This window comes from Clytia hemisphaerica, unplaced genomic scaffold (genome assembly GCF_902728285.1).
Source record: "Clytia hemisphaerica strain Z4C2 unplaced genomic scaffold, Clytia hemisphaerica genome assembly, whole genome shotgun sequence".
Taxonomy (NCBI): domain Eukaryota; kingdom Metazoa; phylum Cnidaria; class Hydrozoa; order Leptothecata; family Clytiidae; genus Clytia; species Clytia hemisphaerica.
Window position 1 is genome coordinate 382,841 of NW_027103710.1, and position 15,758 is coordinate 398,598.

Here is a 15,758-nt window from a genome sequence, read left to right on the forward strand (position 1 = left end):
GGTCATATCTTGGGATCACGTGGTCCAAATTTCAAAAGTGACCCCATTTTCTTTATCTACTCATCGAAAGGAATCTCCCTGTCTAGTTATTTTTGACATTTGAAAACAATTAAAAATCAGTTGTCAAGGGTCCCCCCTTGATTAATTGTAGAAAAAAGTACCATGTCCGCCATTATGGATTTGAGGGTGTTCCCATCTTCCTGGGGGTGGGGCTTTTTTTTTTGGTGATTCCTGACATGTTCCTGGGCCTCTGTGCAAAATTTCATCTCTACGCCATTTTTGTTCCGGTTTTGGCAGTTTATGACCTAATTCTACCTGACTATTTGGGGCAAGCTGGGGACTTAAAACATGGTCCGATTTTGCTGAAATTTCGCACACTAGATCCCTTGGGTGAACTCCTGGGGGGGGGGGGGGGTTATTTTCATTTTCTAAAAATTTCCACTTTTAAAGTCTGTCCCAAAAGTATGTGGGAACTTGCCTAATAGTCGGTTGGTGAAAAGGCTCGTTTTACCTCGGTCTCAGTGGCGTAGCAGAAAATCGAAAAAATACACCCTTGCAGTGCATATCACAGTGTAGACGGAAATCCGTCCAGATGAGATCGAAAGTTTCATTTTCCGTCTTGTCAGTAATAGGAGTTTTGGCAAAGAAACTCAACGAAGCTATGCCTTTTTATGATTTCCGTCCAGATTTACAAACCCTGGTTGCAACACTGAAACACAAATCACGCATGTGGATCACATTCGTGTGAAAATGTAATTCACATTCCACCACCTTCTCTCACTTGTTAAATTGAAGTGAAATACTTTTGGGATATTCAAACTTTTTCTCAAAGGAAGACAAATGAATCACACGCGTGTGATCCTGCACAGAACCACATGCGTGATTCGTGTTTTTGTAGATTTCTTCCTGTGCATAATTTTTTTTCTGTGCAGTTTGGAATAAGCTTTGAGGCCCTTAAAAAGCCTATTTTTGACGGTTCCTTATTTGGCTAAAAGTGATTGCGCCATTAGATAGAGCTTGAAAGGTAGATGTTGAGATTGGGATCATTTGTCTAATTTGGTCGACTTAATTTTTCCTCCAAATTTGTTCGATTTGTTCGCCCTAAAAGATGCAAAATTTTATGTTGATGTCAGCATTTATATGTCAGCTAATTTCTACATACTACTTGGTTAACTCCTTTTCCCTGCATCCAAAAAGAGATCAGGAAGATTGATTATACGAAGGTCAAGACAGGGCTAACATTTTTTAATTTCATTTTGTAGACGAAGCATCAATGAAGAAGTTTGTAGATAAATATGGCAATGGCATCATGACGATAAGGAAATTGGAAGTGAAGATTAATAATGAACGATCAAAGAGTTTAAAGCAGATTGCAGCATTGAAAAAGTCCATGAACATGTTGTAATTTCGAAAGATGTCAAAGTTGAATGAACTTTTCATGGTTTCTGAACCCTCATTTTTTATTCTCTTTTGAAGTTTTTTAAAGCCTGAATTGTTTTTAATAGTAAGAGTCACTATACAGTCCCTGTCCCACAGAATGCAGGTTACTTTTTGAAAAATTCTGAATAAAGTTTTGAAAATCTTAATAAGGAATGGCACATGCGTGATAAATTTCTTCTATTGTCATTGAACTTCGAAATAAAAGTCAAAGGAAAGCACAATTTGTTATTTTTGGTCGGGTTTTAAGCAGTTGACTTACCCCTGGTAGAGCAAAATTGCCTTTTAGATCCACGATTTTGACTTATTTTCCATAATTTCTCAAAAGGGGATCCAAAGTGTATGAAGTTGACAACTTTCTTCTCATTTTATCAAATCTGTACTAATCGTTTTAAAAGGAGTACTCTTCTGTGCTTAATTGTAGGGGGGGGGGTCGAATATGCACGGGGGGTCGACACTCCGGAAAAAATCATATAATGGGGGGTCATAATTAGGGCCATTCCGAGGAAATGTCAACCACGATTGGAGTCTATGCCCGATTGAACCGCCTCAATGGGTGCTATCAAGTGGTGCATGGGTCGCGGCGCTCCTAGGTCCCTACTGGCGGTATCCAGTCTAAAATGAGCGTGACGTAACGTACCCCTTGTTCTGGAATGGCCGATTAAGTGATATTTGAATGATTTTTGTGATTTTGCATAGGAAAATGAAGGTTTTTGACATTTTTGGGGCAAAAGTCATAAAATGGGGGGGGGTCATTATAAAGTGATTTTGGGGTTGAAAAAATGGAAAATGACCCCCCCCCCCCACCCCGTACAATTAGCACAGAAGATTAGCTTTCTTAGGATGAATAGGCAGCAGCTCAAAACGTGTATCGTTTGCTTCAATGACAATATTTTAAAAACAAAATTAGCGAAAACCTGCATTCTGTGGGACAACCCCTTTATTTTAAAGATTCCCATTTTGACGTAAAAACAAATTGTGAAATGGAAGTTGTACCCTTGGAAAGATTTTTGGTATTGAAAGGTTTCCAATCAAAACAAAACAAAATTCAGATTCATCATTAATCCGTCAAAATTCCATTTGGAATATCACCATGGAGGTGCTATTATGGATGTACAAATGTTATGTTTTAAATGGTCTTATATATTCCATTGGGTCCATGACTCACAATGTTGACTTCAAAGTCTAGAAATCGGTTATTAAAAGTTGTAAAACACTTCAATTTTCATATTCAACATAAGTTTACGAAATTCGAAAATGTTTTTTTCTACCAAATCGATATCTCCCACATCCATACGAGATACTGGTAAATGACTAAACAGTGCAAAGCATCATCTATTTCGAAATCACTTGTAGATAGACGCTTAATAGGGAAATCTATGAAAAGTTCCATAGGTGCTTGCCCAACGTGTTGATGACCTTGACAGAAATGGAGTTCTTCAAGATATTTCCTTTTGTTTAAGAGTAGGCACGTATTATTTTTTTTTTTTTTTAGAATTGTGGAAAATTATAGAAATTGACCGTAATTCAAACATGGGTTTTTTCCCATCCCCTTTACGCAGGATGTCTTTGGAAGATAGTGATTCTCACCTTAAACAATGATTGTTAGTTTTTACAAACAGCATGTAGTGGGGCCGATCGTACTCTCAATTGTATGCGAGGGTCAAGTAGCTTATTTCTAGACACCCCTTCCCCTTTAAAGAGGTACTTTGTATTTTGTTAGTTTATTTGTCTTCGTTGTTTGTGTATCGGGTTATTTTGTAATCAGTTTTTCTTTGTTGATTATGAAATATCAAGCACGGTGCATCAAGTATATTTTATTTTCTTGTTTGGTACCTTAGCCTTAATGATTCTAACATGAATGTTCTTTTTTGCGTTGTTTTTATCCATTTGTCGCCTAGTACTTTGGCTGCGCCGGCCCGCTCACTTTTGAAAAAAAATGGATGTCGAGAGGGATTGCTGTAAAAAGAACATTGTTATCAACAAGGCGTTTTTCGTGCAAAGGCAGATAAATAGGAAGGTGGATTTTTCTCAACTTCAGTTGAGCTAGAATCTGAGAATGTCTGTGTGTGGGTGTGTGTGTGTATGTATGTCCCAAAACTTTGGGGCAGCCTGGAGACTTCAAAAATGGTCGGATTTGGCTGAAATTTCGCACAATTGTTCCTTGGGTGAATATCTGGGGGCAATTTTTTCATTTTTTAAAATTTTTGGGGTCTGGGATGAGTTTTTTTGCACCTAAAACAAAGTTAGAATATTTTCAGGCGATTAGACTTCTAGAACCCTCAGATTTTGTTGATTAAGCTTAGCTTATCAATTTTACAATTGAGCCCAGTGCGGTTAGCACGTTCGACTATTTTTTATATGTGAAAAACACGTTTTGATTTAGAGAGGCTCTATCTTACAATTCCTGCATTACTAAAAATAGACAAAAAGAACGACAAATTTCATAAAAAAACGACAAAAAAGAACGACAAATTTCATATTTTGCCATCCACAACCCCGGCCGAAAGTGACTGTACCACCCCTGTCAGTCGAACCCACTGTTATTACTCTTCTGTGCTTAATTGTAGAGGGTGGAACTCTGGAAGAAAAATCGTAAAATGGGGGGAGGGGGTCATAATTACGTGATATTGGAGTGAAAATGGAAAATGACCCCCCCCCTACAATTACCTTAATCGTACTAATTTTCGCGGTTTTTGGCTAATTCGCGAAAATAAGTACCCGCGAAAAATGTTTTTTTTTTTGAAAGAGCCCTAGGAAAATGAAAGAAATTCGTCTAAAAATGACCAAATCCGCGAAAACTAGTTCCCGCGAACTACGTTTTTTTCGATTTTTTAAAAAACCGCGAAAATTAGTTCCCGCAAAAATTAGTACGATTAAGGTAAGCACATAGGAGTAGTTGTGATTTCGATACCAATGCACTTATCGTAAAATTTTGTGGAATCTCTATCTCGAACTCCCAAGGTACCAAATAATTTGTTCAAGATAGAGAAAGTTTGCTTTAAAATTCGGATGTTGCATTTTTCGATCGAAGTCTTGGTTTCAAGCTTTCTTTTGTTTTTTTCCACTCAACTTTCGAATTATTGACGTTCGATTTCGCATTTCTGATTGTTTTTTGTAGTTTAGATAGAGCAATTAATACTGTTCGAGATGAGAGATGAAATAACCAAATGGACCAAGCTTTTTGTTCGAAATAGAGAGATATTCGACTTAAAGAGATTCTAGCCTCGTTAACTGCTGTCTTCACACTGATGGTAAGATGATGATTGCTAGGGTTTGGTAGGAGGGAAATGATGATTTAACAGTTAGGATCAGGGTTGGAGCTCGAGGTTCAAAATAGCGGCTTGGGAGTTTCAGCTATATGTACTCGACTTGCAGGCAGGAGTGAGGGGGCTAATTCTTAGAGAGTAAGTAACGTTGAGAAAAGTTTTGAATTTTGAGGCGCTAAAATTGTAATTTTTAGGGCACATGAGCGAATTTTAAGAGAATTCACAGAAAAATAACTATGAATTTTCAATTTAGATTTTCAAAAAAAGTGAGGTTTCTGAATTTATTTGTCTGTTTCAAATGTAAACGTCGACTTAAAACTGCGATTTGAACTACTGAGAAAAGGAAAAAGGTACTCAAAGTCGACAATTTGTTCAAAAATTTGAAGTCGACATAATCATATGAATTCTGAATTTATTTGTCTGTTTCAAATGTAAACGTCGACTTAAAACTGCGATTTGAACTACTGAGAAAAAGGAAAAAGGTACTCAAAGTCGACAATTTGTTCAAAAATTTGAAGTCGACATAATCATATGTAAACGTTGACTTAAAATTGCGATTTGAACTACTGAGAAAACTTATTGATTTCTCAAACGTTATTTATTATATGTAAACGTCGCCCAGAAGCTACGATTTGAACTGCTGAAAAAAATGTACTGAAAGTCGACAAATTTAAAGTCGACTCAATTATAAACGTCAACTATAAGTTTACGATTTGAACTAGTGAGAACACTTTACTGATCTCTCAAACGTTGTTTATATGTAAACATCGCCTAAAAGCTACGGTTTGAACTACTGAAAAAAAACGTACTGAAAGTCGACAAATTTCATGTCGACTTACATGCTCAATATTTACTATGAAAACGTTAAGTCGACAAAATATGATAATTTCTCAATAACTTCTCTATTATTCATTTTTTCAAAAAATTGAAGAAATCCATACTGTCTAGCACCGAAAGTCGACAGTTTCGAGCCTTTTCTACACAGTTACCACATGTCGACTTATCGCCACTAATTAAATAGTGTTGACCTAAGTAATGATTTAACGTATTGTATATTTACATTCTTTTGTAAAAACTGGCTGTCATTTCTTATTAAAATACGCACAGTATTTTTATCCATTTCCAGGCTCGAAGCAACTCTCACAATAAGAAAAGAAAACTATAGATGGCTTAATAACACTTCAAGCCTTATCTAAGAAGCCCAAAAAGGAATCGAGGTGTAATAAGAATCGAACCATACGCTCCAAAACTGGATTCCTTTGGAAACACAACATTCCCATACGCTGGAAGAAAATTAATGAAAAAGAAAGAAACTTCAAGTAATTTTGTGATGAAGTATTTCCAAAATATATATATTTTCAGTTAGCACCTTGATTAAAACTTAAAAGTGTCATTTTCTCTAATAAAGCTTGGAAAATGGGTTATTTGAAAATAATAATTAAAGAAAAATGTTGTTCTTACTAGGCTTGTACTTACCCATTATTGACTTCAGATTTAGACATTGAAGACACTGAAGAGTGTTCATTTCTACCTGAACAAGGTAATACACTATTCGTTATAACAACGCAAACGAACTATGTATTTTATTATATACCGAAAAAGTTTATTTTCATTGATTTTAATGGTTATTCTAAAATGTGTATTACTTCGATTTTAGTGTGTACTTGAAAATTCTTGAAATACGAGTTCCCGCATTTCAAAAACTGAGCATGCGTACTGAATTCCGTAAACTTTGACATTTAGAGCAAAAATGGTAGCCTCAGTAGTGTAAGACGAAGTATTCCTCCTGCCTGCATAGGAATTCACTTGGGCGGCAATAAAAAATATGTTGCGTTCGGGTCCTAAAATGACATAAAAACGAGTCGGTCGGTCGGTCGGTGGGTACCAAATATGTTCGGGTTTTTAATAATTTTCAAATGTCCGACGACTTGAGTCGGTAATTATGTTGCCGGAAATTTCTACCGCTACAATCATGGAATTGAAGTAGGAACAGTTCAAAAAGTAGGCTACCTTGTTAAAGAATATTAACGAAGCAGTATATAACATGAATTTATAGCGGTTTTAACCAAATTGCAGGGCCCGCGCCACCGGGGGGCCGGGGGCCATGGCCCCTCCACTTTTTTGCAAAGCAAAATAAAAAGTTTCTCTTCACCTAATTATTTTTTTCTTTTCTGTGCGCGTGCCAATAAAAACGTTAGAACCTTTCTAAGACGGGACAGATGGACACTTAAATAAGTCTAATTATACTATTTTGTTTTAAACAAACAAACTTAACAGTTTTCGTTCAGAAAATCAGAGCAAAAAGGAAGCTGTTTTAGCCAAATAAGACAGGTCAAAATCCAAAATTTTCCCGCCCGTTGGCGCAAACCATGGTTGCGCCTCCTTAGTCACTATATTTTGTTGGCCCCCTCACTTTCAAAATCGTGGCGCGGGCCCTGAATTGAAGCTAAAATTCGAGGCCCTATAAAATCATTGAATGGAAACTACTTCGGTGTTCTGAAAACTGACATAATGATGTCGTCAGGTTTTTGATTTGACTAACCTGCTGGTCCCAAGCCCGGAAAAAGACAGAGGGGCCCATCAAAAAAGACAAAGTAGGTAGTCTTATACATTCGTAGTAACAGCTTGTAGTACAATGTAAATCATAAAAGGAACAAGTTTTAACAATAGGAAAAACTAAACTATGATTATACAAAATTCTGGAAAAAAAATAAAAGCTCTGCAATAGATGCTCCGAAATAAATGTAATACTTATTAAAGTAATGCTTGTTTCTTAATGAAAAGACAAAGTACAAAAGTAAACTTCTCTTCAAAAAATCATAAGAAAAACCTTAACCTAAAGAAAGTCCGTTTTAAATATTAGGAAAATATAGTGTAAACAAAGCCAATATTTGATAAAAAAAGTGAAAACTAAAATTTTAAATTCAATATTCATCCATTGAGTCGGAGGAGTCCCCCGATAGTTCAATAACAGCATCTTTGTGACCCTGACAGAGCCAAGAATCACGGCGTATCTGACGCCAGTCGCCCTTTTTCGCACAATTAGTATGTACCCATTGCTCACAGACGTCAGTTCGAAAAATTTTCTCTGATTTTCAAAAATTTCCTACCCTTAGTGAGACTTTTTTGTAATTTTTTCTTTCAAAATCAATTTTTCTTTCTGAAAATCGTGATTTTTCCCACCCTTAGAGAGACTACTTTGAAATTTCCTGATTTTTGTAACCCTTAGAGAGACTTTGAAAGGTGAAAAACCCGACCCTTACCATCCGCACATACCCAGCACCTATTTTTGCCTAAGTACCCCCCCCCCCGGGTTTCTTGCGCGTTCGTTTCGATTTTGAAGCTGATGTCGTTTTACTGGATTGTTTGACAGGACCTCTGCTCGCATGGGTCGTTTGAATGGTTGATTTGGTCGAAACTTTGGCCGATTGTTTCGATGTGGTAGCTTTGGAGCTGTTGCTTGCTGATGTCGTTTGATTCTGATTGGTTGGTTTGACAGGAGCTTTGGGACTGCTCGCATGGATCGTATTAATCGTTGGATTGGTCAGAGTTTTCTCATTGATTGAAGAGGTCGAACGTTTCGATTTTGGAGCTTTGGAACTGTTGGTTGCCGATGTCGTTTGATTGGTTGGTTTGACAGGACCTTTGGGACTTTTGACGCTCGCATGAGTCGTTTGAATGGTTGGTTTGGGTGGAGCTCTATTGCTTGAAGAGGTCGATTGTTTGGATGTTGGAGCTTTTGAACTGTTGGTTGCTGATGTCGTTTGATCTTGATCTGTTGGTTTGAGAGGACAACCTTTTTCGTTTGGAACAGCGCTGAAATTGATTGTTTTTTGTCCCCTCTTTTTTGTTTGGTTTTTCTTTGGGGGTTGTGAATAATTGATGAAGTCACGTGACAATTAGTATATAAAGCATGTTTTTTGTTGTAAAGTTAGCGTTTTTATTTAGTTGAAATTTGAAGTTATATAAGAAACATCTTGTGAAATTTAATAGAAAAATACAGTCCTCTTTATTTGCTTGGAATCACATGGTCCTGACCGACCCGGATATTGGAATTGATTTGTTGTTGTTATGAGATTTGATTTATTGGAATTGATTTGATTTTTGATACGCGGTTCGGATATTGAAGTTTTGATTTGATTTTGGATTTGTTACCGATAGCAGATATTTGAGATTTAATTACACGTGATTATTGATTTGATTTTGAAAATATGGCTGACCTTGCCAAATTGAAGAAAAGCAGAAACGCTTACCGACTGAACGCTAGTAAATTGTTTGCCAAGTTCGACAACCCGAATTTTGATACGCTCACCGAAACACAACGATACGATGTAATGGATGAACTGAATAGCAATATCATCACGATACAAAGTAAGCACGATACGATTAAAAAACTTGACGAGAAAATTTTGGAACTCCTGTCTGATGACGAGGAAATGGCTGATGAACTGAATGCCAACACTGAATTTGAACTGAAAGTACAGAAGTACGTTTCAAAACTTAAACGATTAGAACGAAAACTTGAAGCACCTTACGCTAACGTAAACGTCACGCCGATCGCTACGGGTACAATCGCTGCCACAGTACAACAACCGATCATCGAAAGAAAGAACGACGGTGTCCGCTTGCCGAAAATCGAAATCCCGAAATTCAAAGGAGACCCGTTAGAATGGAATTCGTTTAGAGACACGTTTACTGCGACCATCCACGAAAATTCGAAACTGTCTGACATTGAAAAATTCACGTATTTGCAAAGTTACGTTCGAGATGAAGCTCAGCAAGCAATTCAAGGACTTCCACTTAGTGGAGAAAATTATGATAAAGCCTGGCAACTCCTAACTGAACGTTATGGAAATTCGCAACTCATCCGTTCGAGTCTTATGAATAAACTGATTAAATTAGAAAAGCCAAGTAACGGCTCAGCTAAAGAACTTCGAAAATTGTATGACTCAGTCGAAAGCAACGTCCGTGCTTTAAAATCAACCGGAATTGAGAAAGAAAAACTTTGGGTCCGATGTTGATATACCTATTGTTTTTAGAGAAATTACCAAATGTCGTTCGTTTACATCTCAGTAGAACTCTTGGAAGTAACACTTGGGACATAACTGAATTTTTGAAAGCTATTAATGAGGAAATTCTAGCAAGAGAAAACTTTGATTATTTGAAAGGTCCCGAAGCAGAAAATTCGAATTCGAAAAAACGTTCCTCAATGAACTTTGGAGGTGCACAACAAAGAAAAAAGTTTTGCAGATTTTGCCAAAGCACAGATCATTACAGTGATCAATGTACTATTGTTACGACAAATAGTGCTCGCAGAGAAATTTTAAAGAAAAACCATTGTTGTTTTAATTGTTTGAAACCGGGACACTCGAAAAAGGAGTGTAAAACTACGATCAAATGCTACAAATGTGGGACCTCGGGGAATCACCCTACCGCTTTATGTCAACAAACAAACACAAAAGGAGAAAAAACTGATGAGAAAAGTGAGGAGAAAAACGACGAAACACTCTCCCTCACAGAATTACAAACTGCTGTTATTATTGAGAAAAGTCAAAATTTAGTTGATGATTCAGGAACTGTTTTATTGCAAACCGCCAACGGAATTGCAGAAAGTGATAATAAAGCTCGTGGAGTTCGTGTACTGTTTGACTCCGGTGCTCAGCAAACCTACATTACTGAGAAAGTTGTTAAAGATTTGAATTTATCGCCCATTCGCAAAGTAAACATGTGTGTAAAAACTTTTGGCTCGTCGAAAGAGAAAATTTCCTCCGTGAAAGAGTATGAATTGAGTTTGAAAGGAGATTCCGCTGTCAAAATCAAAGCTTTTGCTGTACCAACAATCTGTGCCCCCGTCAGCGGACAAGATATAGGAACTGTTTTAGAGGAATTTCCGCATTTGAAGCAATATACCCTTGCTGAGAATGACAAAACTGTGGAGAAATCTATTGACGTATTGATAGGAGGAGATTATTATTGGGAGCTTATGACAGGTGATGTTAAGAAAGATAAAAGTGGATTGACTTTATTGAAATCGTTATTTGGGTACGTTTTGAGTGGCCCAATGAAATTTCCAGAAAGTAGTACCAATGTTGTGTCAGCCCACGTTATGAAAATTGTCTGTGAAACTCGTGAGGATAAACTCCTGTCAGAGGAAGTGAAAAACTTTTGGGACTTAGAAACTATCGGTATCAAGGAGAATGAACGCTCCGTTTATGACAAGTTTAACGACGAGATCGATTTTGCTGAAGGAAGGTTTGTCGTAAAACTTCCGTTCAAAGATTCGCAATCTTCGCTACCCGACCATTATTTACTGAGCAAGAAACGCTTAGACTCGTTACACAATCGTATTGGAAAGAATCCAGAACTTTTTGAACAGTATAGTGCTGTTTTTGATGATCAATTGAGTAAAGGGGTGATCGAGCCCGTACCTGACGATGACCCAGGCGAGCCCGGCATGGTGACGTATCTACCACATCGAGAAGTGGTGAGACCTGACAAAATTACAACCAAAGTCAGGGTCGTGTTTGATGCAAGTGCTAAGTATCGTGACGGCGTCAGTCTTAATGATGTTTTGTACAAGGGTCCGTGCTTAAACCCTTTGTTATTTGACTCGTTATTAAATTTTCGTTCACATCCCATTGCTTTGTGTGCTGATATTGAAAAAGCATACACCCAGATTGAAATTGATCCTGCACATCGTGATTTTATGAGATTTTTATGGTACAAAAATCCTTATGCTAAATTTCCTGAAATTCAAACATTTCGTTTTACTCGTATTATCTGGGGTGTTACAAGTTCGCAATTTTTGCTAAATGGGTGTGTGAGAAAAGTTGCCAAGAAATATGAGCAACTTGATCCTGAGTTCAGTAGAAAGGTCCGTGATCATTTCTACGTTGATGATTTAAACACCGGAACTAGTAGTGTTGAAAATGGTCTCGATTTGTACAAGAAATTCAAATTGAGATTTATGGAAGCGAGCTTTCCTCTGAGAAAGTGGCGCACGAACAGTCAAGAACTAAGAGAAATAATAAATGAGAAAGAAGAAAAAGAAATAAATAAGAAAAATGAAATAAATAAGAAAGAAAAAGTAGAATACAAAAACGAAGATTTACAAAATAGTAAAGTTCTTGGTATTGTCTGGAATGAGCTTGACGACAAATTGATTTTGTCCGTCAAAGGACTATTCGAGAACGTCAAAGAGTCAAAGAAGAAATGCCAACAAAGAGAGAAATTTTGAAAATTATTGCTGGAATCTACGATCCAATTGGTTTCGTTCAGCCATTAACTATTGGCTTGAAATTGCTTTTTCGTGAAATTTGTTTATTGAATGTTGGCTGGGATGAAACACTCCCAAACGAAATTTGTACAAAGTGGTTGAAAGTTGTTCAAAGTTTTATGAATGTTCCAGCTATTGTTGTGAATAGATATTATTTTACTGGTTGCTCGATTAATGACCCGATTGAGAAAATTTATTTACACGGTTTCTCCGATGCTGCTGATTTAGCTTATGGCTGTTGTGTATATATTAAAGGAGTTACCAAATGTGAGAATGTTATTATTAATTTTGTTACGTCGAAATCGCGTGTCGTTCCATTGAAAAAGCAAGAGTTTACGATTCCACGAAAAGAGTTACTTGGAAATTTTATTTTATCAACTTTAATTGAAAATGTTTATTCGTCGTTATCGAGAGAAATGTTTATTGATGGCTATTTTTGTTGGAGTGATTCAATGATCACACTTAGCTTGGATCAAAGCTATTCACAAAGAGTTTAAAACTTTTGTTGAAAATCGAGTTAACAAAATTCGTAAATTTGTTTCGCCATCTTTGTGGAATTACTGCAGTACGGACGACAATCCTGCTGATTTGACGACACGCAAAGAGAATTCCGTTCACGACGATTTGTGGTGGCAAGGGCCATCTTTCCTGTTGGAGAACATTGAGAAAACTTTACACGAAAAGAATCTTCCTTCCCTGGGAGAGGATTCCCTGATTGAGTTTGAGAGAGAGGAGAAGAAGAAATCTGTTCTCATTAATATTAATGAGGTACACCATTCAATTGGAAAAGTTATTGTTATTGAGAAGTTCTCGTGTTTACAAAAGCTGTACAGAATAACAGCTTATGTTTTGAGATTTTTGAGAAATATTCGAGTACCTAAAGAAGAAAGAGTTATGACGTCAAAACTGAATGTTGACGAGATACGAGAGGCGGAGTTTCGATGGATCAAAGAAAACCAGACAATAATTGATCAAGAAGACCGACAACAGTTAGAAAAATGCTTGAACGTTACCCTCGATACAAAAGGTCTATTACGTACAAATGACCGTATTAAAAACGCAGATATTCCATACGAAACCAGATCTCCTATTGTTATAAACAGAGAACACAAACTCGCTGAATTGATTACAATTGATTGTCATAGACTAGTACAACACCTCGGTGCTCGACAAACACTTGCTGAAATTAGAAATCGTTTTTGGATTACGCGCGGTCGTAGCTTCGTAAGAGGCGTTCTCGCAAAATATCCGTGCCCTTGTAAAAAGTTCAACCCTAGACATTATCGTTATCCAGAAGAAGCTGACCTTCCAAAACTTCGTTTGAGAGACGATGTACCCTTCAGTGGTACTGGTGTTGATTATTTCGGTCCTATCCTTTGTAAGAACGTTTACATTGAAGACGAATTAGAAGATGAACTCTACAAATCCTACACTGCACTATACACCTGCGCTACTACTAGAGGTGTGGTGCTTGATCTTGTCCAAGATGCAACAGCTACAGCATTCGTTTCTAGCCTTATTCGTTTTATTGCTAGACGAGGATGCCCTCAGAAAGTCTTGAGTGATAACGGGACTATGTTCATTGCTCAAGAAGTGCAATCCTTCGCCACTTCACGTAATATTGATTGGAGTTTCAACATTGCCGAGGCTCCGTGGCATGGAGGAATGTTTGAAAGACTTGTACAAACTGTTAAACGTTGTCTAAAGAAAACTATTGGCAACGCCTGCCTTAGTTTTACTGAATTTCAAACTGTCCTTGCAGAAACTGAAAACATTGTAAATTCGCGTCCTTTGAATGAACTTGACGATGATGATTTAGAGGAACCATTGACGCCTAATCATTTATTATTTGGTCGAAAGTTGAGTCTACGAAATACAAACGAAAACGAAGTAAATTTGAATGACGAAATTGAACTGTCGAAACGTCACAAGTATCTTCAAACTGTGATCGATCATTTCTGGAATCGTTGGCGAAAGGAATATTTGAACACCTTACGTCAATACACCATACAAAATCGACCTAGAGGACAGTTAATTCGCGTTAATGACGTAGTTTTAATTTACGACGACAAACAACCACGACACAAATGGCGACTCGGTCGCGTAAGAGAACTGATTGGTACTCGTGGTGCTAAGATATTTGTTGGAAAGACTAGAACTTTGATTACTCGCCCCGTGAATAAACTTTATCCCGTAGAAACTTTCAAGAAAGAAACGGTTACGAAACGCCGTACCACTGGCCGGGGGAGTGTGAATAATTGATGAAGTCACGTGACAATTAGTATATAAAGCATGTTTTTTGTTGTAAAGTTAGCGTTTTTATTTAGTTGAAATTTGAAGTTATATAAGAAACATCTTGTGAAATTTAATAGAAAAATACAGTCCTCTTTATTTGCTTGGAATCACAGGGGTTAACATAAGCTGGGTTTTTCATCTTGCTTTGCAAATTGTGCAAATTGGATAAACGGTGCTGAACTCGGCCAGTTTTGTCGTCATGTCATCCTTGATAAACTCAGGACACCCACAGTGATAAACTCAGGACACCCACAGTGATAACAAACATATTTATCTTTAGGTCGTGAGATGTAGTATGTGCTTTCTATGGGCGAGCTGCAGTTGAGTTTTCCACAATAGATTGTTGATGTGCGAAGGTCCATACCACACGTAAAGACGATATCGTCGATTTGCTGGATACCTCAGTTGAAATGCCATTTTGTCCTTTGAGACAGTATATACCACGTGGTTTGCCACACTTTTGACAATCAAGGACGGACACCAGTTTGCTAGCCAAGTACTTGTATCTAAAATGAAATGTAATAAAAGAGACGGATAATATCCAGAAAATCCACCACATGACCCCATTTTCTGACCAGCGTCTCAGCTCAGGCGCTCGATTGACTTTTTGACCTAATTTTAGGCTTTTATTATACAATGACCGTAGTGCAGTGGTAGAGCATCCGGCTACGGTGCACAAGGTTGTGGGTTCAACCCCCAGCCGGGTCATACCAAAGATTCCCAAAATGGTACTTGATGCCTCTCTGCTAGATGCTCAGCAATTAAGAGAAGGATCAAGGGTAAGTGGAGCAATCCAGGGAGAAAGAGTGGCGCCCTCCCCTACCTTCGGGTAGACAGCTATCGAAAGAGGAGCCTTCGGGTCGCCTCCGACTGCGGTCGCAGACTTACTTACTATTATACAATGAAAGAATGAAAGAATCGTCCAGAGTCATAATAAGTAGATTCTTAAAGCAAGCTTAAAAACCATGGCTCACACCTCAGCAATAGAGTATGGTAAAACATGGAAAGAGAAAGACTTCCAAAAATGATAGAGCAAAGATTTGACTTACCCTTCTTTTTTTTTCTTCTTTTGATCCTTGTCAGTCTGTTGGAGGGAAGGGTAGTTATTTTCTGTGGTTTTCACTTTGCCATAAAGACTGTGAAACGACATGTAATGATCTTGTCCTGGTATGGGAACGGTAATGGCACAAGAGGTGGTAAATCCCCGTTCCTCTTCACACAACATTCGGTGTTACCACATTTACGAAACTGTAGCAGGTACAGTCCCTCTGTCATGTGTGTTTCGAAGTACGTTTTCAAGCGAGGGTAATCAATCAAATTTGGACGGTTGTGAGGTATTGACACTTCATTTGTAATCTTTGGCTCGATGGTTGTAAGCGTCTCGATAATTTCGCCAGACTTGTAAAAGATTTTAGCCTATCTAATCCAGAGCTTTTGGTATAGGTTAGGCTATTATGGACTTGATCATTGAATTTAAGCAA

The 15,758-nt window shown here is 37.5% G+C and overlaps 4 protein-coding genes across 4 annotated transcripts in view; all 4 read left to right on the forward strand.

Annotated features, from left to right (window-relative positions):
* Positions 1 to 1,432, forward strand: part of LOC136804223 (uncharacterized) — a 29,892-nt gene extending 28,460 nt beyond the window's left edge. Inside the window, exon 21 of the mRNA XM_067060923.1 lies at positions 1,263 to 1,432. Coding sequence (XP_066917024.1) covers positions 1,263 to 1,405 — 143 coding nt within the window. The 3' untranslated portion in view covers positions 1,406 to 1,432. The remainder of the gene's footprint in view (positions 1 to 1,262) is intronic.
* Positions 1,433 to 8,917: 7,485 nt separating this feature from the next.
* LOC136804201 (uncharacterized) lies at positions 8,918 to 9,727 on the forward strand. The gene has a single exon (XM_067060905.1). It carries the CDS (start codon positions 8,918 to 8,920, stop codon positions 9,725 to 9,727), a length of 810 nt encoding a protein of 269 aa, XP_066917006.1.
* A 188-nt stretch (positions 9,728 to 9,915) lies between these two features.
* Positions 9,916 to 11,943, forward strand: LOC136804202 (uncharacterized). The gene has a single exon (XM_067060906.1). It carries the CDS (start codon positions 9,916 to 9,918, stop codon positions 11,941 to 11,943), a length of 2,028 nt encoding a protein of 675 aa, XP_066917007.1.
* Positions 11,944 to 12,101: 158 nt separating this feature from the next.
* Positions 12,102 to 14,244, forward strand: LOC136804203 (uncharacterized). The gene is made up of 2 exons (XM_067060907.1): positions 12,102 to 12,249; positions 12,449 to 14,244. The coding sequence occupies exons 1-2, from the start codon at positions 12,102 to 12,104 to the stop codon at positions 14,242 to 14,244; spliced, it is 1,944 nt and encodes a 647-aa protein (XP_066917008.1).
* Positions 14,245 to 15,758: the final 1,514 nt, after the last annotated feature.